Source organism: Rhinatrema bivittatum, chromosome 1 (genome assembly GCF_901001135.1).
Source record: "Rhinatrema bivittatum chromosome 1, aRhiBiv1.1, whole genome shotgun sequence".
Classification (NCBI taxonomy): Eukaryota; Metazoa; Chordata; class Amphibia; order Gymnophiona; family Rhinatrematidae; genus Rhinatrema; species Rhinatrema bivittatum.
The window spans coordinates 89,080,619-89,103,507 of record NC_042615.1 but is presented as its reverse complement, the minus strand read 5'-3'; the positions used below and the strand labels follow the sequence as shown (position 1 = coordinate 89,103,507).

Sequence of the window (22,889 nt, the reverse complement as noted above, 5' to 3'; positions counted from 1 at the left end):
CTATTAGCTATGCACTGGTTTGTGAGCGCGTTATGGATGCGCTAATCCCCTTATTGCATAAGGGGTTAAGGACGTACATCAAACTGCGCGCTAGCCTGAGCACATGGTTTTGCGTCGGCCTGTAATATTGCAGTCACATTCAGGCCTTTATCTAAAGCAGGAGAAGGTTCCTGCTTGCCTACAAACAGCTCTTCTTTCTTAAAGGAGAGAATATAATAAATGCGAGAAACAGGTGTCATAGATTGATCAGGAACTTTAAGAATCTCAATTAGATACCTTCTAAACAAATGCCTAGGTGAAGCCGTTGGTAATTTAGGAGCATTTATAAATATTAAATTCTTTCTTTTCATAAGGTTTTCAGTATTCTCCATTTTATTAGCCAAATATGTTCAACCTTTAACCAAGGATTCCTGCAGATTTCCAGCTTGCTGCACCTTGGGTTGTAGCTCAGAGATTTTAGATGCCACTTCTAAATCTGAATTTTCCCAATACTGAACACGGTGCTCCAAATCTCTATTCTTTTCCACAAGGACAGAAATTTGGGAAATGACAGCATTACCTAGGCTTTCAGGCGTGACCCATATGGCCTCTAAGGTGAATTTAGGCGCCCTCACCAAGGTGAAACTGGAAAGCAAGGATTGAGCCGAAGCAACAGGTACCTGCGCTGCGCCAAGATTGCAACCTAAGCCGCTTCCCTCTGACTCTCCATGCGGTTATGTGATCTGAGAGTTCCCAGAATTCACAGCTCTAATCACTGCACCTTCAGCATTTTCCACCACAGATCCTGCAGTCAGAGGAGTTGCCATGACATTATCTGCCAGCGACTCACTCTGGCACGGACTGGAGGCTCGAATAGCAGCGGGGATCCCCAGGAGGAGTTCTCAACGCTAGGCTCAAGGAGACTGATGATCCAGGGCTACAGGAACTCCCCTGTATCTTGCCTTCTGTTTTCGACCCATGGCTCAGGAAATATGCTTTGAGGATCAGGAGCATATGCTATATACCGCCATCTTGAATCCCTCCCCTAAATCCCGGTTTATGTGTTGAAACTGAGGTAGTCTGAGGAAGAGTATGTGCGGAAACCATTTTCGTGCATAGTTTTATGCAGACTAGTGAGAGGTGTTCTGGGGGGGGGGTGGAGTCGGGGAGGGGAAGCCATTTGTGCGCAGGCTTGTGATTTTTCACCAGTATGCATGTAAATGCATGTACGCCAGTTTGCCCCTGCACAAGTGTATGTCCTCGCACCTACCAGTAGGACCCACAAGTTTTCAAAGTGAATTTATGCAGGTAAGGATAAAAAGTCTGCAGATGCTTTACACCAGCAGAATTTAGCCTGCTCCATGCTACTCCGAATTACTCTTTAAGGGCATAATTATCAAAGTTTTAATGTCAGCAGGTAGTTCTTAGCTGAAGACTTTGCATTAATTTGTAAGGCAAAAATCGGCATGTACTTTCGCTGTACCCTGGGAAATCCATCCATTTGCATACAGGTACACCTAATAATGTGGGTGAGTAGATTTTCTGGCAGACTTACTTGCATACTTTTTAATTTGAAATCAAGTGTGCACATAAATTGGAACTCTTCCCCAACTCCGATTCAAAATGAAATCCTGTCGCATGCTTCAGCCGGCCCTCTCCGCTTTCCCCGCAGATGGGGGAGGGCAATTTTTAAAATGGATTTTTTTTTTTTTTGCGGGTAGACATTCGTCAATTACCCGTGGAAGTCCCTTTAAAAACTGCCCCATAAATAGCAATGGTGTTAGCAGTGGTCCTTGTGGGACTCAGAATTGTAATGGCCTAGAAGTTGCAAGAGTATAACCGGGGGAGATTGCTTCCATCTTGATCTCTAGAAATGATCACAGCCCAAATGGTGTAGATTCTCTCACACCTAAGAGTAAGGTGGACTAAGCCCTACTATTCTTTTACGTGAGGAAAAGTTCAACAATGACAGGTTCTAAAGGAGAGGTGGTCACTTTGGAATGACACGGGTGGGTCGGGGAGGAGTTGTGTAAATGGTGATTCCAGTGAGTCACTGTGGGAAGCTCTTTGGGAGTTTCAGACAGGCATTGCCCAGGGACCTATTAAGGGGCAGCCAAAGGGCCAGGGCTCTCACTGAACTCATGGAAGAGACAGGGTTGCCTGCCTTCCCCCCCCCATTTTCCCAGGTGATGAAGGATTCCATGGAGGTCCAAAGATCTAGGACTGCTGTCCAACTGTTAGCCGGATAAACTCATCTAGCTAACTTGACCGAGGTATTCAGGGGTGCAGCTGTGCCTCTGAATAAACTCAGCCATCTTTTAGTTAGACAGATAAGTTTATCTGGCTAACTTTTGGAGAGCTGAATAGCAGTCCTAGACTTAATTCAGCTGACTAAACCAGTTAAGACAGAATATCGTCACTTATCCAGCTCATCGGGCAAGTAGCTGCCCAGTCCTATCCTTCACTTAACCAAATAAAAAGTTATCTGGCCGAGTGGCAGCTGCTAACTGCGGCTGAATATTGAAACAGCGCTACGTGAGTGGCGCTATATATCAACCTCTGTGTCTATTTTTGTAGTTTGGACCGCCTTTTATTTTTGTACACGCTGAACTTTTGAACTTATTTAGTAAATTGTTTTTGTTCTGGAACACAGCACTTGGTAAGAAGACTTTGTTTTTAAGGGTGATCCTCACGAAGGACCTGCAGATTAAACCTGACCCCATACCAGAATCAGAGTCTCTAACTCTGCAGTGAGTGGTTCAGTGCTCAGCAAGGCGACTCCCTTGAAATGGGGTGGGAGGAGGCCTGTTAAATAAGTTTTTGATAAGTAATTCAAAAGCAGCTCATGTTCGACAGTGTACAACACTGATTGATTGATTTATTTGTTTTTATATACTGACATTCGAACTTGTATATCACATGGGTTTACAATGAACAAATAGAGTTGCTTACAATGGCATCTTTACAGAATTTCTTAAATATCTTGCACAAGGCTTAATTGAGAATTAGAGTACTGGTAAAGTCTTTAAATGTTACACATATTCTTATCTAGTATAAACTTAGGTAAAAAGGCAAATAACAAGTCAACTTCAACATTATAGTCAAGGGTCATTGAGCAGGTCTTATTGTATGAGGTTACGTTATCGGAATAGATAGGTATCATGCAGATGCATGCATGGTAGTTTTTAAGAAATATGTGAGTGTGGCAGTTATTGGAAACTTAGTTACGTTCAAATTCAATGCTATAATCGAGCGTTATCACACTTCCAAGAAATCTAGTAAAACTAATAGTGTGGTATAACCTGTGTCCAATCCATGATACAAATCAACTCCTAGCAGTTAAAATGGTTTCTGAGCTAAAACCTTTTTCTAAAACCAGGCTGTAGAGGATTCAGTCCCTTTGCATTTTAATACAAATTCTTGTATTTGGATAGGTACAACATTTTGCAATGATTTTTCTCTAAAACTAGCAAAGGTGTAGCAAAGCCAAAAAAACCCCCCAAAAAAACTATTCAAAATTTAATAAGAACACGAAACAAAGAACAGAGAAAAATTGTGAAAAATAATAAAACAAATAGGAAAAATGAAAAAGGCTCAATCATTCCAAAAATGTGTTCTGGTAACAATAGTTACAGTTTAATCATCTTCAGCCAGAAAAAAACTCTTCAAACCATTCGGTGCAAAATCTAAAGAAACATGCAAATCCATTTTTTTTCAGAAACTGAAATTTCAATTGGCTTTTTGTCCAAAAAGTGCCATATTTTCTTTTATCCATTTACAGTATTGTATTTGAGTCCTGCTGTTGCTCCTAGGGCCATGTTTACTATCAGGGCCAGAAAGAGAGACTAGCCATATTGCCCTCACACTAGGTAGGTATTTATGTCTCTATGGGAGGCCCACCTAGTAATTCGAGGTGAGGTTTAGGTATTAGTGTAGGGGTTAGGGGCCACTTTGACATTCAAAGGGAGAAGTATGAACAGAACAGTGCCCTCTTGTGAAGATTTAATGACCTTCGGAGTGAGGAAACTCACTCAAAGATGAGATTTGTGCACTGTTTTCTCAACCTAGCTTGATGGACTCTCTACCTGGGTAACATCAAGCTATGTTGAGAGAACATTGCACAAATCTCATCTTTGAGTGAGTTTCCTCACTCCGAAGGGCATCAAATCTTCATAAGAGAGCACTGTTCTGTTCGTATGTCTCGCTTTGAATGTCAAAGAGGCCCCTAACCCCTACACTAATACCTAAACCTCACCTCAAGTTACTAGGTGGGCCTCTCAGAGAGAGATAAATACCTATCTAGTGTGAGGGCATTATGGCTAGTCTTTCTCTCTCTCTCTCTCTCAATAGCTAGGCTGGCGCTCTGCAAAACAGTGAACCCAGCCTGCCCCTAACTCCTTTTTCTGATTTGCATCGCACTATACATTATGATGCGAAAACACCATAAAGCTATTTGATAAATGACCCTGTTAGATTGTAAGCCCCCTGGGGATAGGGAAATACCAACAGTACCTGAATGTAATCCAGTTAGAAGCGCTGAAAAAAAAAAAAGTGCGAAAAGCGGAATATAAATCTAAATAAAATAAATATATATATATCTATGTGCAGTATATGAATAAATACATTCAACAAATTTCCAAGAACCGCTGCATCAAGAAAGCCCTTCAAGCTCCTGGGGAACCCCAGGAAACCAATCAGACACTGATAAACATAAATTTCCTAGCTGAAAAGAAAGCCTGCCACATGTTACATTTACTGAAGATGCACAAAACAAAGAATTTGGAAATTGATAACATATCTGGCACTGTTGCCAAAGTGCATTCATAATGTCCCTTGAGTTGCAACACAATTCTGGAACTATATTGCCTTATGGTAATTATGCTGCAGGCTGGGAGGGTATGAGGAGCTATGTGTTTAAAACAAAATCTTTTCAGAAAAAAGTATTGTTATAAATACTTTTTCTAGTTTCAAGGACTACAGTTTGTGCAGGACACCTTATTGTGCAGATCCTGTTTCACAGGAGAAAGACAGTGGGTGTCAAGACAGGCTGGCTGTGCCTTTGAAGTTACTTTATGAATAACCAGGCCATCACTCATTAAAAGTTTACATAAGCTATGGATTTCAGAATTAGGTAAACATTATTTTCTTTCCAATGTTTTCTTAATAATAAGCCCTCTTGAACTAGAAGTGTGGAGCTGTGGTGTTTTTCGGTAGTAATGCCAAAAGAGATAATCAGGCCTGCAAAGTCCTCTGCCTTGATTAGGATTGTAAATTTTTAAGCTGCCACTGTTGACCTATAGTTTCTAACTATCCTGACCCTGCAGTGAGAACAGGAATACCTGGGCAAAACTGATGTGTCAATTGGTCTTTCTGCCATCATCCAATATGTTGTTATGTTACTGTGTTTTTTTAACCATATGATTACTTTTTTCTTTGTTTATACATTTATAGTATTAACCAGGGGAGAAGAAGGAGGGAAGAGCGATGTGTGGTTTGAGTGAGACGGCAGGAAGGTGCATGTGTATGAGAGGAGGAAAGGTAGAATGTGTGAGAGAAAGTGATTTCAGGGCATGAGAAGCTCTGGCTGCCTTTGAACGGGTGGAGTGCTGGTTCAGGAGGCTGGAGTTCTGCTCTTCTATGGCAGTTCACACAAAATCCAAAAAACACACAATTTTGTAGTCCACCTAGGATTTTAGATAGGTGGAATAGAAATTGTTTAAATAAATAAAATCCTTCACAAGAGGATTCTCCCTCTTAGGTTCCCATCAACTCCTGTTTCCTCTTCAAGTCCCAGTAAAAAAAAAAACCTGGAAAAACCTCTTCATGTTCACACACAGCTCTGACTGCAGGCTTCCCCAAGCATTTCATGTTGCCATTGGACAAAAGGTTCTGATCTTCACAGCTGGTACTTAAGTCCTTACCAGAGTGAACTCCCTTTGCTTATTCCAGCGGATCAGAATCTATACACACCACACAGAACACCTTTTCAACAAACTCCATGTATACATTCCTCAAACTCCTCCCTATGACACATAGAAGTCATCTTTTATACACCTCCAAAACCCATCCCCCCCTTTGGGGGAAGGACCCTTCTTTAACTCCCTTTCTTAACTACACCTCCCTGGACCTCGCACTGCTGGAAAGCTCCCAATAATACCAGCAACCCTCAGGAGGATGAAGGCATGGAAGTCCAGCTTTCATGCCTTGGTGGCGTATTTTTCTTTGGCCAATGGTTCCTCATCTGTGATTCAACTATATTTTCATGTGGTTGTCTGATTATGCTAGTGTGACATACTGTACTCTCCTATCTTTTTCGTTGAATGGAACATCCTGGCTGCAGTGTCTCCTAGAAGCAAGGGGATTCTTAATTCTCTGCAGGGAGAATTATTCTGTCAACTGGTAATGGAACCTACATAGGGGGTGGTGGGGGCTGATCATCTGGGATCCAGTGATCACTGGATGTTGTGGTTCAGCATTAAGAGTGCAGGAGATGAAGGCTCATTCAAAGGGGAGGGTCCTACACATCAGGAAAACTAACTTTGTTAAAACGGGAGAGAACCTCAAGGAGTCGCTAGCTTGAATGGGAAAATCTAGGGGAAATAATAGAGTAGTGGACAACACTAAAAGGAGATATAAGGGCAACAGCCTTTTTGTTAGGAAAGAAAATGGGAAAAAGAAGAGGCTATGGTTTTCTAAGTAAGTAGCTGAAAAAAAATAAGGTGAACTACAAGAGAATGCAGAAAGAGGAAGACTGGCAACGGTATCTAGAAAAGGTAAAAGAAGCTGGGAATGTAGTCCAAAATGCAAATGGATAAAAATAACAAATACAATAAAACGGGGATTGGGGGGGGGGGAGGAGCAAGACTTTTTTTTAGATATGTTAGTGATGGAAGGAAGTGCAGACGTGGCATTGTAAGATTGAGAGGTGAACGAGAGGAATATGTAGAGGCTGAAGAGGAAATAGCAAATTTACTTAACCAACATTTCTGTTTGGTCTTCACCGTAAAAGGAGCAGCACAAAACGAACACAGATAAGACTGAAAGTGAGGTAAACTTCAATCAATTTTCTGAAAAGTGCATTTGTTCATGAGGAGCTAATTAAACCTAAGGTAGTACTGCAGTGATGCCAGATAAGACACATCTGAGGGTGTTAAGGGAACTTAGAGAAGTTCTGGCAGCTCGCTGGTTGACCTTTTCAATGCTTCTTTAGAGTTTGGAATAGTTCAGAGGACTGGAGATGGGTTGATGTGGTTCTATTCACAAAAGTGGAATGAGACTGGGAACTATAGGTCAGTTAGTCTGAACTCCATGGTGTGCAAATTAATGGAATCGCTGCTAAAACAGAAGATAGGGCAGTTTCTGGAATGCAATGGATTGCAAGATCTTGTCAAGCAATCTGATCAGTTTCTTCGATTGGGTGCATAGGAAGAGGAATGGTCAGCAGATAAAGAGAGATGTTATTCCTACTGTATAAGTTCATGGTGAGAATCCATTTGGTATAGTGTGTGCAGTTCTGGAGACCGCTCCTTTAAAAGGATATAAACTGGAGTCAGGTCAGAGGGTGGCTACTAAAATGGTTAGTGATCTTCATTCTAAAACATATTGGGACAGACTTAAAGATCTAAACATTTATAGCTTAGAGCAGTGGTTCTCAACCTTTTTTCGGCCGGGACACACCTGACAGATGGTTCTCACATGCGTGATATACTGAACATGTGACCATCACAGGACTAAATGTAAACATGCCCTCTGCATCCTCACCCAAAAATGGGTGCAGAACAGATCTAGGGCATTACTCGTACAACTCACCATACAAAAAAAGATATTCTGGTTCTGATTACATCTCAGTAAAAGCAAAACAAACTACCTTTACTGGCAGGTACAATACCCCTCCTTATGAAAAGACAGTAATTTACCACTACAAATATTTAACCAGGCCCTAAACACTAATACACCTCCTATTAGGAAAACAGGGCAAGCCAAGCTGCTATAGATACCCACTTAGATGAACAGAATAACATCCAACAATTAAAAACTCATAAAAATTATTAAAAATTGTCCAAATATCAATAAAATATTTCAAAACAGCAGACACATCACATAATACCCAATAATTAAAATGGCAGTCAATCAGGAAAAATAAACTTAAAAAGCTGCCTTTACTTACCCTCTCCAGCAACTCTCCTACTCCTTTCCCTTGCAGGCCAATAGCACTCACCAGAAGCAGCAGTGGCTGCTGAAGCTCTGTCCTCACAGTCCTCTTCCTTAGGGCCCACAACCAGTCACAACCAGTCTCTGACTCACACAGACAAGTAATCTCCCTAACTAGTATCTCTTCCTCACACACATACCAGTCACCTCCCTGACCAGTCTCTGTTTCTCTCACACAGACACCAGTCACCTCCCTGACCAGTCTCTGTCTCTCTCACACAGACACCAGTCACCTCCCTGACCAGTCTCTGTTTCTCTCACACAGACACCAGTCACCTCCCTGACCAGTCTCTGTTTCTCTCACACAGACACCAGTCACCTCCCTGACCAGTCTCTGTTTCTCTCACACAGACACCAGTCACCTCCCTGACCAGTCTCTGTCTCTCTCTCTCTCTCTTGTGTTCGTGCCTGCTTTCGCCCTCGCTCCACCCTCTCTACCTGTGTGGCAACTCCCTCCGTGCCTGATGGACAGCTTGATGCCGCGGCGTCTCCATGCCACTTCTCCCCAGCATCCCCGGGCCGGCTCGACGCTGCGGATCCGCCATGTTCCTGATGATGTAGGGCGCGTGCGCACGCGTGCGCTCCGAAGTATGTACCAGCAAGGGCACAAACCTCAGGGGCGTCCCCCTGTATTGACGTCATCCGCTTCCAACATAAAAGGTCTTTACTTTTGCTAACAGATCGAGTTAGCAAGGACTCCGATTGGACTAGCTTCGGCTGTCCAAGACTACTTTGCACCCAAAGGATTGCTTGCAGGATTTCCTTCGGACCCGCTTCACTCTTGCAACATTGCCTCTCTGAACCTACCAGGGGTACCTGCTCCTCGGAGGCCTCATTCTCTTTTTCTATTTCAGATTACAGAAAGGAACTGGTACTTGCTCCTCGAGGGCCCATGTTCCTAAATTCTCTGAAGACTCGCCATAGCCTGGAAGCGATCACAAGAGACGGACATTGTGAGTTATTATTTCAGACTACAGATAGGAACCGGCACTCACTCCTCAAGGGCCTATGTTCCTGAACACTCTGAAGATTCTCCTTGCCCAGAAGCTATCGCAAGTACAGACCTTTGTGAGTTACTATTTCAGAAGGTATATAGGAACCGGCACTCACTCCTCAAGGGCCTATGTTCCTGAACACTCTGAAGATTCTCCTTGCCCAGAAGCTATCGCAAGTACAGACCTTTGTGAGTTACTATTTCAGAAGGTATATAGGAACCGGCACTCACTCCTCGAGGGCCTATGCCCCTGAACACTCTGAAGATTATCTATTGACTAAAAGCCATTCCAGATACAGATTATTGTGAGTTACCATCGCTCTCTCAGAGTTTTCCCTGGAACCAGGTACTCGCTCCCCTGAGGCCCTAACCCTTTCCAGCTACTGAGCCATCTCAAGAAGTTGTAATCATTTTCATATTGTTACTAATAAAAGAATTATAATATCTAATTTGAATACAAGTCTTTCTCTTCCAAATATGTATAAAGGTAAGAGAGAAAAGGAGACATTTGGGGTGAGGAAGGTTTACCTGACTCTAAAATTGGCTCTTTTCTCTTCTATAAAGTAGAGCTGAAACAATCCTGAATTCCAGAATTATAATTAGCACAAGTAGGGTAAAGTTCAGTCGGGCTAAGCAGGGACTGCAAGACCCTGTAAAATGCCCCCTACCCCCAGTAAATACTTCCCTGGTGACTTGTTGAGGATAAGTAGCATTATTTATTTATTTTAAAATGTTGCACCATATTGCTCAGGGCGTGATACAACAATGTTTTTAAAAACAACTTAAATGCACATTTCCAAGCATCTTAACAAAAATCTAGCTGGAGCAAAGGACCGACCGTTGCTCAAACGTAATACACTTATTTTACAACATCAGCACTGCATCCTATTTTATAGTATCACCAATGAAGACATTTAAAACATCTGCAATATGCTGTAGCTAAAATAACCTATATATCATTGAGGTCTTTATTTGGATAAGCTGATGAGCGGGCACGTTATCCGTCTACAGGTAGCAGGATAACTTGTTCCAGATATTCAATGTGATAAATGTCCCAGGGAATATCCCTGATTAAAGTTATATGGCTGCCTGAATCCGGGTAACTTTTAAATCTAACCTGATAACTTATAAGCAGCAATATTCAAAAGATATTTGGCCACATACCTGGATAACTTTAGACCTGCTCTCTGGCACATCTTGAGATAACTGAATAACTTATTCAGCCAACTTGTCCCAACCTGCCCCTTTCTTATTTGGCTAAATCTTAATGTATTTTTTTTGTTTAATTATGTAATTTATTTATAGTTGTAATGCTATGATTTTTTTTTTTTTTTTTTTTTTTTTTTACAGAGATGAATTACTCCCGATTCATCAATGCAGTAAGTGCAGCAAGAAAGATATCTCCGATTAGAGAACTGAGTAAGTATATTTTTCTTGCCCCTTAAGTACATGTCTTTCATGCTGCAGTCCCAACGTGACCAGAATAACTCACTAACCATTAACTAAAAGCACAGAGGTAACTTTGAAAAGCCTACTGCAAGCATCAATTGGGAGATGTGTGCACAAGTTGGGCAGGCGTTCCCCGACCGAATTTTAAAAGCCACCCAGATATTTGAGTATCTCCTGCTGTACACATATGTCAAAAACTTTCCAAAAGAGATGGGGCATGGGTGTGGTCTGGGCAGAGTGAAGGCATTTCAGGGTGTGGCCAAGAGATGTGCACGCAAATACTTAACGTGCCTGGACGCGCACCCAGGTCCAGTGGCAGATACGTTTATTTCTGCTAGGGATGAGATGTAAATTAAAAAATAAACAGAGTCATTTCTCAAGGATTTAAAGGGTCGGGGGTAACGGGGGGGGGGGAGTGCAGACTATCAAACCAGGAGAGTTTGGAAGACCTTGCTGTTAATTGGACAAACTGGTGGATGAACTGGTGAAACTGGCAATAGCGTGGGCGCCCCTTTTAAAATTCCCCGACTTAAGCGGTAGAAGAGGGATATACGTGCATAGGCACATGTCCACTTAAAATTGGGCGCAGGTCAGGCTACTTTACAGCATGGGTGCCTATATGCGCGCAAGTTATAAAATGGTTGTGTATCTGGGTATGCGCCGAAGCACACGCGCTAAAAGAATGCCCACGTGCCGGTTTGAAAGTTACCATCATATTGTACAGAACAAGATTACAGTATAGATAAAATTGATATCAAAGATCTGGGGACTTACACTGCTAAGGGAGTCTTCGATATCCACAACCGAACCCATTATCTAAACATGGAGCGGGGATGTAATTGGGGGAGTAATCTAGTATTGGAAAGCCTGTGAAAGTGCAGTTTCAGTTTTTCCAAGAGAAAACAGGGCTAGAAGTCGATAGATAGATAGATATATTGGGGGCTAAAACAAAGACCGACCTAGCCTATGATATGGAGCCAGTTGGTAACCCTGCTAAGGAGCCACTTTTGAATTACTTCAAATTGACTTCATAGTTCAGATTAAAATATAGTGTTTTTCATACCTTTAATGCCCTGAATGTGATGCTAGATGTTGACATTCCTTTTAACATAAGAACATAAGAAAATGCCATACTGGGTCAGACCAAGGGTCCATCAAGCCCAGCATCCTGTTTCCAACAGTGGCCAATCCAGGCCATAAGAACCTGGCAAGTACCCAAAAACTAAGTCTATTCCATGTAACCATTGCTAATGGCAGTGGCTATTCTCTAAGTGAACTTAATAGCAGGTAATGGACTTCTCCTCCAAGAACTTATCCAATCCTTTTCTAAACACAGCTATACTAACTGCACTAACCACATCCTCTGGCAACAAATTCTAGAGTTTAATTGTGCGTTGAGTAAAAAAGAACTTTCTCCGATTAGTTTTAAATGTGCCCCATGCTAACTTTATGGAGTTTTATGTGGTCTCTCTGCATTTGTTTTCCACCATGCCCAGAGGTTAGAGATTGACATTGTAACAAGGAAGAGAGACATTTTTCTGCAAGGTATTCCAGAATATAGAGCATGTGTTCTTTTTCCTATTTTCTGTGTGTGTGGAGGGGGGTGGCATGCAGTCAACAGATCCTTCTGTAGAAAGAATGAATCATAGGAAATGCAGTTCAAAAGGTCATCGGTACCCAGGGCTGTTGGTTTACATATAATGTTGGTGCATATTTTCCAGCTAAATAGAGGGTGGAGGGGGTTTGTAGAGGTTTAAAATTGGCATTTTCACATTTCTGGCATATTGGTTGAGTTACTTTGCAATCAATATTCAAAGGCTTTGCCCAAATAACTTTTGGAGTTACTCAGACAAAAAGCGAGATTAGAAAACTTTCCCCCTTCTGACTGGCTACATTTTTGTCCGGATAACCCGCCTCCCCACCCAAGTGATGGAGGCCATCTGGGGGCAGGGTCACATTTTAGTCAGTGAGTGCTAATATTCAGTACTGCATGGATAGTGTTAGCCAGGTACGTCTGGTCAGATAAATGTCTACCCTAAAGATATCTGAATAACTTTATCTGGGCATATTTAGCAGAATACTCATCCAGGTTAAGTTCCGGTAAATATCCAACTAAAATTATGCAATATGGACCTCCTTTTTCTATTTACAGAAAATTCTGTTCACTCTGTTTTCTTACATATGACTTTTCATGTAAAATAATACATACTTCCATTTCTGTTAAAAGGTTTGCAAACCCTTTATTTTGTATTAAAAGTATTATAAAATCATGCTTATTTTTGATGCATTGTAAGAGTGTACATTGTAAGAGAGACTTGAGGTTGATGTTGTAAATGTTTTGTTTGGATAAGTTCAGGACTTAGCAGGACCATCGCTGAGTGTTAAATATATCCCACCCCACTGAACAAGTAAGTTTTAGCCGGGCAAGTCCTTACCTTGTTAAAACATGGCTGGATTAAAAAAACAGAGGCACAGCAGAGGCTGTCTTGGCACATGGCCAGTAAAGTTATCCAGCTAACTCTGGTCAGAAAAATAGAAGCTTAGCTTGAAAACTTTAAAAAAAAAAAAAGAAAGAAAAAATAAGCTAGTGTGCTAAACGGATGTGATCTCACTTGCCTTCTCCTCCCAATCTTCCCCAATTTGTGCATGCTTTTCCCTGTATTTGAAAGAGGCGTTCTCAGGGGGGTAGTTGGGGTAGAGAAACCATTTACATGCGTACTTTCGATTTTCGAATGTACAAGCATCGGTGTACGCGCAGGCATTTACATCTGCTCCCAAGCTGGCATAAATCCGTGTGCTGTGCAGATTTCCCCGCACAGCCGCTTATTTTCAGGTTCGCAAATTCACTTGGAAAATTAGGGCTGAAGTGCGCCTGCACTTTCTCTTGTAAAATGACCCTCTTAGTTTGATTATGGATCAAACAAAGGAGGGTGGTATGTTTTCAGAGTTTTGCTTTTCGGGTGTGGTGAGGTAGCTTGGGCATACAGAGTCCCCCATGCGTTGATGTGATGCCTCAGCCCCAAAGGCAGTGAATCTGACCTTGATTATCTCTTCCTTTCCATTCAGCTGAGCTGACCCTGAGGTCACCACCATCCCTAATTTCTATGGCTGGAGGAGCACCAAATCCAAACACGTTCCCGTTCAAGTCCGCCAGTATTCGCGTCAGAGACGGAACTACCATAACAATTGGGGAGGATATGATGAAGCAAGCCCTTCAGTACTCTTCCTCATTAGGGTATAGTAACTGCCAGAGATTTTCAGAAAGGATGTGTTTACTACATTAAAACACACTACTGCCTTATCATATGCAGTGCTGTACAGATAACATGCTGGAGTCGGACACACAGACCCTGCTCCGTGTAGCTTACAGTTTCTAGTGAAGACAAACTAAAGGCTTCAGGAAATGTATTTATTATCGTAGACATACTTTAAATTAACACGGCTGTGCTCAGGGAGAGCCAAAGTTTAAAATGTAAAAGCAAACTCAAAAATGTGTTTATTAGGAGGCACTTGAGTATTGGCAGAGAGAGAGCCCATTGCGCCAACTCAGGAATGCTGTTCTAGACATATGGGGCAGCAAGGTAGGCGCAGCCACAGGATGGCAAAGGAGGAGATAGGCACAGACAAGAGCAGCTTGTCTGATGAATAGAAGTCAGGATGAGGGGTATAGAGGGAAGATAAGAGAGGAGAAGTAATAGGGGCTGCAGAGTGAAATGCACGTGTAGTTGAGGAAGAGACGTTTTAACTGCATGTAGAGGCAGATTGGAAGCCAAAGTAGTGACTTGAGAAGAGGAGGTTAATGGTCAGAATGACACTGGAGGAAGATAAGTTGGGCAGCTGAATTTTGAATAGGCACTAGCAGAGATTGTTCAGTGGGAGACCTGTGAGGATCAGGTTGCAGTAACCCAAATGTAATGTCAAGCTGTACCTCAATCGCTTTCATACATACTCATGCAATATCAGTCAAATTTGTAATTAAGGTTAGGCCTTGTCATTTATGTTTTTAATTAAGGTTGGGCCTTGTCATATCGCTTTCAAAGGTTTTTTGCTCTTAATGCTATAGTTAAGGATTGTTCTCAGTCCTGATGTTTTGTGAAGATTTCATAATCCCCTCCTCACAGTTACTTGTATCCCCTGTTCCTTGTATCGCCCCAGAGCGAATTTGCAGTTTGATTGTAAACCGGTGTGATATGTATTTTATACAGGAACGTCGGTATAAAAAAGTTATAAATAAATAAATAAAGAAGGACAGATTTTGATGATGCTATAGAGAAAGAAACAACACATTGTAGCAGTGTTTTGAATATATACAGAGAAGGAAAGAAAGTCAAAGATATCCCCCAAGATTGCAAGCTGAGGAAAGTGGAAAGGAAATGTCCCATATTTAAATAATATAAAAATAGGTCCTGATTTTCAAAACCATTTACACGCATACAACTGGGTTTTACACATGTATATGCACTTTACTTGAGTAAGTGGGCTTTTAAAAATTGCTACAATATATGCCATTGAACTGTCCATAGGAGCTACCCATGCAAGTGAACTTTGCATGCATAAATTGATTTTCAAAATTGATATTATAATTTGTTACCTTTATGCATGTAACTCCTTTGAAAATTCATCTGTTAGGGAGGGTCATTTTGAAACAACCCACAAAAGCTGAATTTTGTGGGTACTTTTTACCTGCACACTTTGGCTAGAGCTTTCAAAGCGGATTTATTTACATAAATCTGCTTTCAAAATTCACAGGTACATGCAGAACATCCTGCACCTTACACATTCACAAAATGTTGTGTGAATGGACATAAGAACATAAGAAGTTGCCATGCTGGGTCAGACTGAGGGTCCATCAAGCCCAGCATCCTGTTTCCAACAGTGGCCAATCCAGGTCAAAAGTACCCAGGATCCCAAACAGTAGATCCCATGCTGCTAATGCCCAGGAGCAAGAAAATCAAAAGTATGCATGTAAATCCTTTCCCCGCCCCCAACTTTTGGAGCTGCCCAGACTAAAAATGTGATTTTGAAAATTTCCTCCTGCTCTCCTGGTAACTCAGGTGAAAAGATGCAGGGATGGAAGCGCTCCCGAGACAGCTCCAGACAGATAAAGTTAACCAGCTCACCCTGGTTAGAAAATGTTTCTGTCCTAATGTTAGCTGGATATCTAAAATTAATTTAAAAAAAAATAATTATTGGACCAAGCAGCAACCAATTTCCACAACTTCCCTCCCCTCCCTTGCCCCACTACCAAGTTTTTATAAAATGTAGCGAGCCAAAAGAGACAAATTGCCCCACCTCCACCCCCCAAGATAAAATAAAAGTGGTTGAGTGATGCTGATCCCTGCATGACCTCACTTTTTTTTTTAATTTTAGGGTTGAATGGGCAAGGATTCACTCAGTCCATGCTAACATTTTTTTTTATTCTGGGGTGGCTGGGTGTGGACAGGAAAAGCCAATTTAAAAATAAAAAATAAGCAAAGTACCTGACTGGTAGAAGGTGCATTCTGGGCTGGTGCCATTGGGTGGCTGGCTAGCTGGGTACTGATCTGCTGAGGGCAGGACTGGCTGACTGGAGACTTTCCCATGTAGCTCCTGCAGGGCTGCCAATCAAGGAGAGAGTAAAGGAGGCAACAGGCAGCCTGGGATGGTCCGCAAGAGACCTAGCTGCAGCAGAAAGGGGGAGGGGAGGGGAAGGGAGCAAGTGGCTTCTAGCGCTGTCACTGCTGACGCTGACTGCATGATCGTGGTAGCAGCATTGGGAGACTCAGGTCCCCGCGATCCCAAGGCAGAAAGAACTGACTTGAGCGCCAGGGGCCTCAGGGAAGCTCCTGGAGCAGAAGACGGATGCAGGCCTGATCTAGCGGTGACATCACGCGGATATCATTTCCAGGATCACGGAAAGACTGGCATTGATTAAAAAGCTTAAAAAAAAAAAAGAAACAAAAGTAAATAAAATTTATCTGAAGGGGGGGAAGGGGAAAGGAACGTGGGGTATGTTAACTTGGATGTGGAGAATTTCATGTTTTTGTTGTTGAAAACACGGAAAGCTCAAAAATAAAGTTGACAAAAAAATGTGCACAATCTTGGGTGGGGGAGCAGGAGAAAACCCCCATGAAAGTTTTAGAGCTGCAGGTTAAACCCTGGCAAACCCAACTCAATTTGCATTAAAAGCTTCCCAAAAACACATACATTTAAATAAATGAATACAAGGTGCAAATAAACAGTCACTGAGGAAACCTGCAGTTCAACTTAAAAATGGATTTTAAAAGAGAAAAAATATTGGTTTTACACAGGGCATTTTTAAGGCTAAAAATGCATTAAAAACCCACCAAATAAATTAATTATAAGATGGGAGCACCAGGGCAGAAGCTAAAATATCATAAGATCTTGGCTGGGCTTTGGCTCTGGCATCTTGGCATGGCTGGGGGGACCTGGGGAGGTCCTATCCTTTTTTTTGTTTGTTTGTTTGTTTGTTTGTTTGTGTTTTGTTTTTCTTTTAATGTTTTCTTTTTGGTTTGGAATCCAAACCAAAGTCTATCTCAAGTTTATTTGAATGGAAATGGTTATAAATTTTAGCAGAGATACCAGTGCTAAATAGTCATTCTGTGGGCAAGAAGGTGGAAGATACTGAAAGAATTGGACTCTGATGAGTTGGGAGTCTAGAGAGTGTGATGTGAACAAATGTGGAACTTAGAAATTATTCTGAGGGCTTAACAAAGGCCCAATTAATTTAAATGGAAACGGGCCACACTTTCCATTAGAAAACAAGGTCCAGCCGCATAGCCTAGCAAAAATTGTGAATCTATCATCAAGCAAACTTAGCTACAACTTCATTAGCAACCAGCGCTGAGCCTAGCAGAGTAAGAAAAAAAGAAGGTTAAAGTACTGCTCATTTTAAAATAATAAATTCAGGTTAGAGAATTCGCAAGGGCATTAAAATGTATTCATATCCCACACATAAAAAACAGGGTGAAAAAGGGCATCAAACATATAAAGATTAGAAGGAATTCAGCAAGGCTAGGAATTATGTACAGAAGTGAGGTCATCAGAGTAAGGATTTCTACTGCAAGGGTCAGCACTGACAGTTGTAGAACGGAGGAGAGAACTTTCTGGAGAAGCATCAGAGCATGAGGAGCTATGGGTTAACTCAGCTCTGAGGCCTACTGTTAAAAGTAAAAGCACAATTTTAAAGAAAAGAACAGAGGATATTATATTAGAGTATGAGTGAGTTCTAGTTTCTTAGGGATACCTATTAAGATAAGCTTAGGATAGAGTTTTCTTAAATGTTGTCCTACCATGGGATGTATTATACAGCGGGTATGCAGTAAGTTGATTGACAATATGGCTGAAAGTGACAGACTGCCTGACCTAATAAATCAGACTCTCACAAGGCTAGAAGAAGTAAAGGCAACAGCATATATTTTTTCTTCAGGATTGGTAAATATCTTTCCTGAGCCACTTCAGGAACTCTGAGCCTATAAGAAAGCATGTTCGCTGATCAGCGAGCAGGGACCATGTAAAGTCTGAGGCAGTATTGAATCAAATTACAAAGGGTTTGAGACTGTCACAAAGAGAAATGAAATAGACAAAGAATAACTTTTGACTAAAAGTTAGAATTTTGATCTACAACAGTCAGTAAATTATGAAAAAAAAAATTAAGTGAAGTGACTGAATGACAAAGAAGAAAAAAAATCCCCTGTTCTTACATTGGGCTGGTTTGTTAATTTTTTTTTATTATTATTAGAATGCAGTTAACAGCAAGCCCCCGAAGACTTTGCACACAGGGAACTCTTCAGACACATTAGACTGCAGAAGAGTGGTGTTATAGGAAGCTAGACTCGCTTTTTAACTTAATTTAAGAATAGGGTAGTAGGAGCAAGATTCGAAGATGAGGATGACAAGAAGAGAAGCATCCAAACTGAAGAAGAACGACAAGATGGATAAGTGTGTATACACATTAAAAACAGGCCTGAGACAAAAACAAATAATAAAAAAAAGTAACAAATAGAAGAACAAATCCAAGACAAATAAAAAGAAAGACGTTTATGATTCCACTTCATAGAGGTTGAAAGTCAGCAGACACTTGAAGCTGAAAGATAGAAAAAGTTATCAATTCTTAGGCTGAAGCTAGCAAAAGGAACTAGTACCAAACTGGAACATAGTAGTCACCACAGTTTAAAAAAAAATACTTATTTGACAAAGAATCTTTAGTTGATCGGTCGGGAATTAATATAGTATTGAATCCTAGTAATATGGGTAGCCCTCCGCATTCACCCTTTTACAAAGAACCAAACAATAAACACACAGACAACAAAGTGGAATCAATAGGCCGCAGCTTTATTACATGAACAACCAGGTGCCCAAGCCCACCAGAACGACCTAAACTTGAGGAACTCCCAGTGAATATCCACCACCAGCCAGCAAGATGATCACCACCAGGCCACATGGCTTGCAGGTTCCTGCATAGCATAAACTCCCATGACCCCTGCCACTGCCCAGCAAGGAGCCAAGTCTGTAGACCCCCGCCACCACCCAGCAAGGAGCCGTATGGGGACAACTGCACCCTGTTGTTTCCCAGAGAAGTCAGCAGACAATTCAGCATAACCCTGAAACCCCCAAACTGGCTCGGGCACAGGTATGAAAATAACCTGTATCCCCCAAAGATGCAGCCCCTGTTTCCTAACAGAACAAATCCTCCAAGGCTTCCTGAAATGAGTTCAAGAACAAATCCAAACCAATAAAAGACAAATGGATGCCATCATCTCAGAACAGCCTCAAATCCAAATCCCATGACCACTCAAGATACATATGCCGACCCCCCAGCAAGCTTAACCAAGAACCAATCTGCTGATTGGCCTTTGCCCAACTCCTGCACCAAATTATCTTGCTCATCTCAGAAGGCCTTGCAATTATATCGGACCAGCAAATAACAGCAGCCGATAACAATATGGAAATAAACATTAAATCTTTCCTGACAATGCTGATGATTTTGCATCCCAACATTTTACTCCAATCATTCCCCCCTAAGTGAATAATCAGCACACATGGCTGACCAAACTGTTCCAAACCCCGACACGAACATAGGATGAGTTCATCCCACAGCATTCCCCTATGCCCCAACCAGTAAACAATCACACCACATTGAGTTAAATCCAACTGAGGCTCATATGGGCATCCACATGCGTACCTATAGGCCCACACGACATAAGAATGTCCAATAACCCATGCACCATGCCCCGAGCATGCAGTACTTGAGAAGAAAAAACAGTAAAATTGTACACACCTCATAACTGCCCTGGATGGACATAACCCTCAAACGCATTGGATCTCCACCTACCGATCCTCTGAATTATCCTACCTGATAAGCCTGAACGAGCCGCCAAAGTGTGGCTTCAGTCCTAAACAAGTGAGTCCCAAATCGACCCACATCCAGCCCAATTGCAGACAAACTAGACCTTAACACCATTTCAAATTGGTTCTTGGTCAAGGGGCAATGGTCAAAATGGACCAAAAAGCAAGAGCCCCCCGCAACCTGAATCCGGAAAAAAAAACAACTAATTAGCCACTGGACACATACGTAATCCTGGAAAAGCTCGCAGAACCACAAACTCCCCTACCACCCTGATCAGTTCTAGATCTAGGGACATAAAGAATGATTGAATCACTACCTAATGTCACATGCTTAACTAACACACACCTATCAGCTCTGCCCCTTTTGACACCCTGGCCACCAACTCGCTGACCTGAAAATCCCCAAAAAACACCAGAACAAAAGCCACACAAAAAAGACAGCATTCGTATGGAGATGTACAAATGCTCAACCAGACATCCCACAGCTTGAGCGGAATATCATGCGTAATGGGGAAACGCTTATCAAGGTCGCACACGACACCTCTGGACCACCCCAGCAACAAGCGCCGGACCAGAAAATGGCCCATCAGAAATCCCCAACCGTGAGTCCGCATAAAAGATAAAAACCCCAATAACTGTCTAGATACAGCTGCCTTAAAAGCTCCTTCCGCTCTTGCCTTCTCAATAAACTGTATCAAGAACTTGAGGGAGATGAAAAAAGTAATCAAGAAAGCAAAAAGTCAGGCAGAGGAAAGTATTGCCAAAGAGATAAAGCGAGGTAACAAAACATTTTTCAGATATATCAGAGAAAGGAGAAAGGTCCATAATGGTATAGTGAAATTGAAAGAGGATAAGAATCAATAGGTGGAGAGAGATGCAGAATTAACAGAAATATTAAACAAATACTTCAGTTCAGTGTTCACTAAGGAGGACCCTGGAGAAGGACCGTCACTTGTCATCAAGACTAAAGAAGGGGGTGGAGTAGATGAAACTCCATTTATGGAACATAATGTATAGGAAGAGCTAAGATAACTGAAAGTGGACAAAGCCATGGGGCTTGATGAGGTTCACCCCAGAATACTGAGGGAACTCAGAGATGTGCTGGCGGGTCAGGAGTAGGAGCAGAGAAGATACAGGTCGGTTATCATCACCTCGGTGGTAGGAAAATTAATGGAAACTCTGAAGGAAAGGATAGTGAACTATCTACAATCTGGTGGGTTGCTCGATCAGAAGCAGCATGGATTCACTAGGGGAAGGTCCTGTCAGATGAATCAAATTGATTTATTTGATTGGGTGACTAGAAAACTGGATCAGGGAAGAGCGCTCAATGTAATTTACTTGAATTTTAGTAAAGCTTTTGATACAGTCCCACATAGAAGACTCATCAACAAAATGAGAAGCTTGGAAGTCAGCTCCAAGGTGATGGTATGGATTACAAACTGGTTGATGGGTAGAAGACAACTGGTGATGGTAAATGGAACCTACTCTGAAGAGAGAATGGTGTTAACTGGAGTGCCACAGGGATCGGTGTTGGGACCGGTTCTGTTCAACATCTTCGTGAGCAACATTGCAGAAGGGATAGAAGGTAAAGTTTGTTGATTTGCGGTTGATACTAAGATCTGCAACAGAGTGGCACGCCGGAAGGAGTAGAGAGAATGAGAGAGGATTTATGGAAGCTGGAAGAGTGGTCGAAGATATGGCTGGGATTCAATGCCAAGAAGTGCAGAGTCATGCATCTGGGGTGTGGTAATTTGAAAGAACTGTAGGCTTGGGGGGTGAATTGCTGATGTGCATGGAGCAGGAGAGAGACCTTGGGGTGATAGTGTCTAATTTCCTGAAGTCGACAAAGCAGCGTGACACGGTGATAGCCAAAGCCAGAAGAATGCTAGGCTGCACAGAGAGAGGAATATCTAGTAAGAAAAGGGAAGTGATAATCCCCTTGTACAGGTCCTTGGTGAGGCCTCACCTGGAGTACTGTGTTCAGTTCTGCAGACCGTATCTCAAAGGAGATAAAGATAGGATGGAGGCGGTCCAGAGAAGGGCGACCAAAATGGTGGGTGATCTCCATCAAATGACTTATGAGGAGAGGTTGAAGAATCTGAATATGTATACCCTGGAGGAGAGGAGGAGCAGGGGTGATATGATACAGGCCTTCAGATACTTGAAAGGTTTTAATGATCCATGGTCATCAACAAACTTTTTCCATTGGAAACAATTTAGCAGAGCTAGGGGTCACGATTTGAAGCTCCAGGGAGGAAGACTTAGAACCAATATCAGGAAATATTTCTTCACTGAGAGGGTGGTGGATGCCTGGAATGCCCTTCCGGAGGAAGTGGTGAAGACTAAAACTGAAGGATTTCAAAGGGGCATGGGATAAACACTGTGGATCCCTAAAGGCTAGAGGATGGGAATAAATAGAAAAGCTTGGGGGTAACCTGCACGGAGCAGCAATTACTACCTTGGGAAACTTGCTGGGCAGACTAGATGGACCATTTTGGTCTTTTTCTGCCGTCATTACTATGTTACTATGTAAGAAAACATCCGGAATGGGCCTCCATCGCCAACCCAAGGATACAAGGAAAGACACCACTTTATTAGCACCATTTATATAATCTGTCCAAGTAGAAGAGGCTAGTGATGATTGCAGCAGCCTCCAAGCTTCCGAGAACTAAATTTCCATAAGAAAGGCAGTACAGAAGCTCCGCACGGGTCCGCCTCTGGAGCAAGCTTGTGAAACAGCACTCACTTGGAATGAGCAAGAGAATCAGCCACACCGTTAGCCATACCCGGGACATGAGGAGCCCAAACTGTCACATTTAAAGTCATACAATGGAGCACCAGCTCCCGTAACAAGTCAGAATTTATCAGGCATTTAACCGATCTCTTATTAATGACTTCAGCTACACCC

At 42.1% G+C, this 22,889-nt stretch overlaps 1 protein-coding gene across 3 annotated transcripts in view; it reads left to right on the top strand.

Annotated features, from left to right (window-relative positions):
• Positions 1 to 22,889, top strand: part of AADAT (aminoadipate aminotransferase) — a 146,828-nt gene that overhangs the window by 25,579 nt on the left and 98,360 nt on the right. For all 3 annotated transcript variants that reach the window (XM_029575044.1, XM_029575132.1, XM_029575215.1), the window contains exons 2-3: positions 10,535 to 10,603; positions 13,700 to 13,868. In XM_029575044.1, coding sequence (XP_029430904.1) covers positions 10,535 to 10,603; positions 13,700 to 13,868 — 238 coding nt within the window. The remainder of the gene's footprint in view (positions 1 to 10,534; positions 10,604 to 13,699; positions 13,869 to 22,889) is intronic.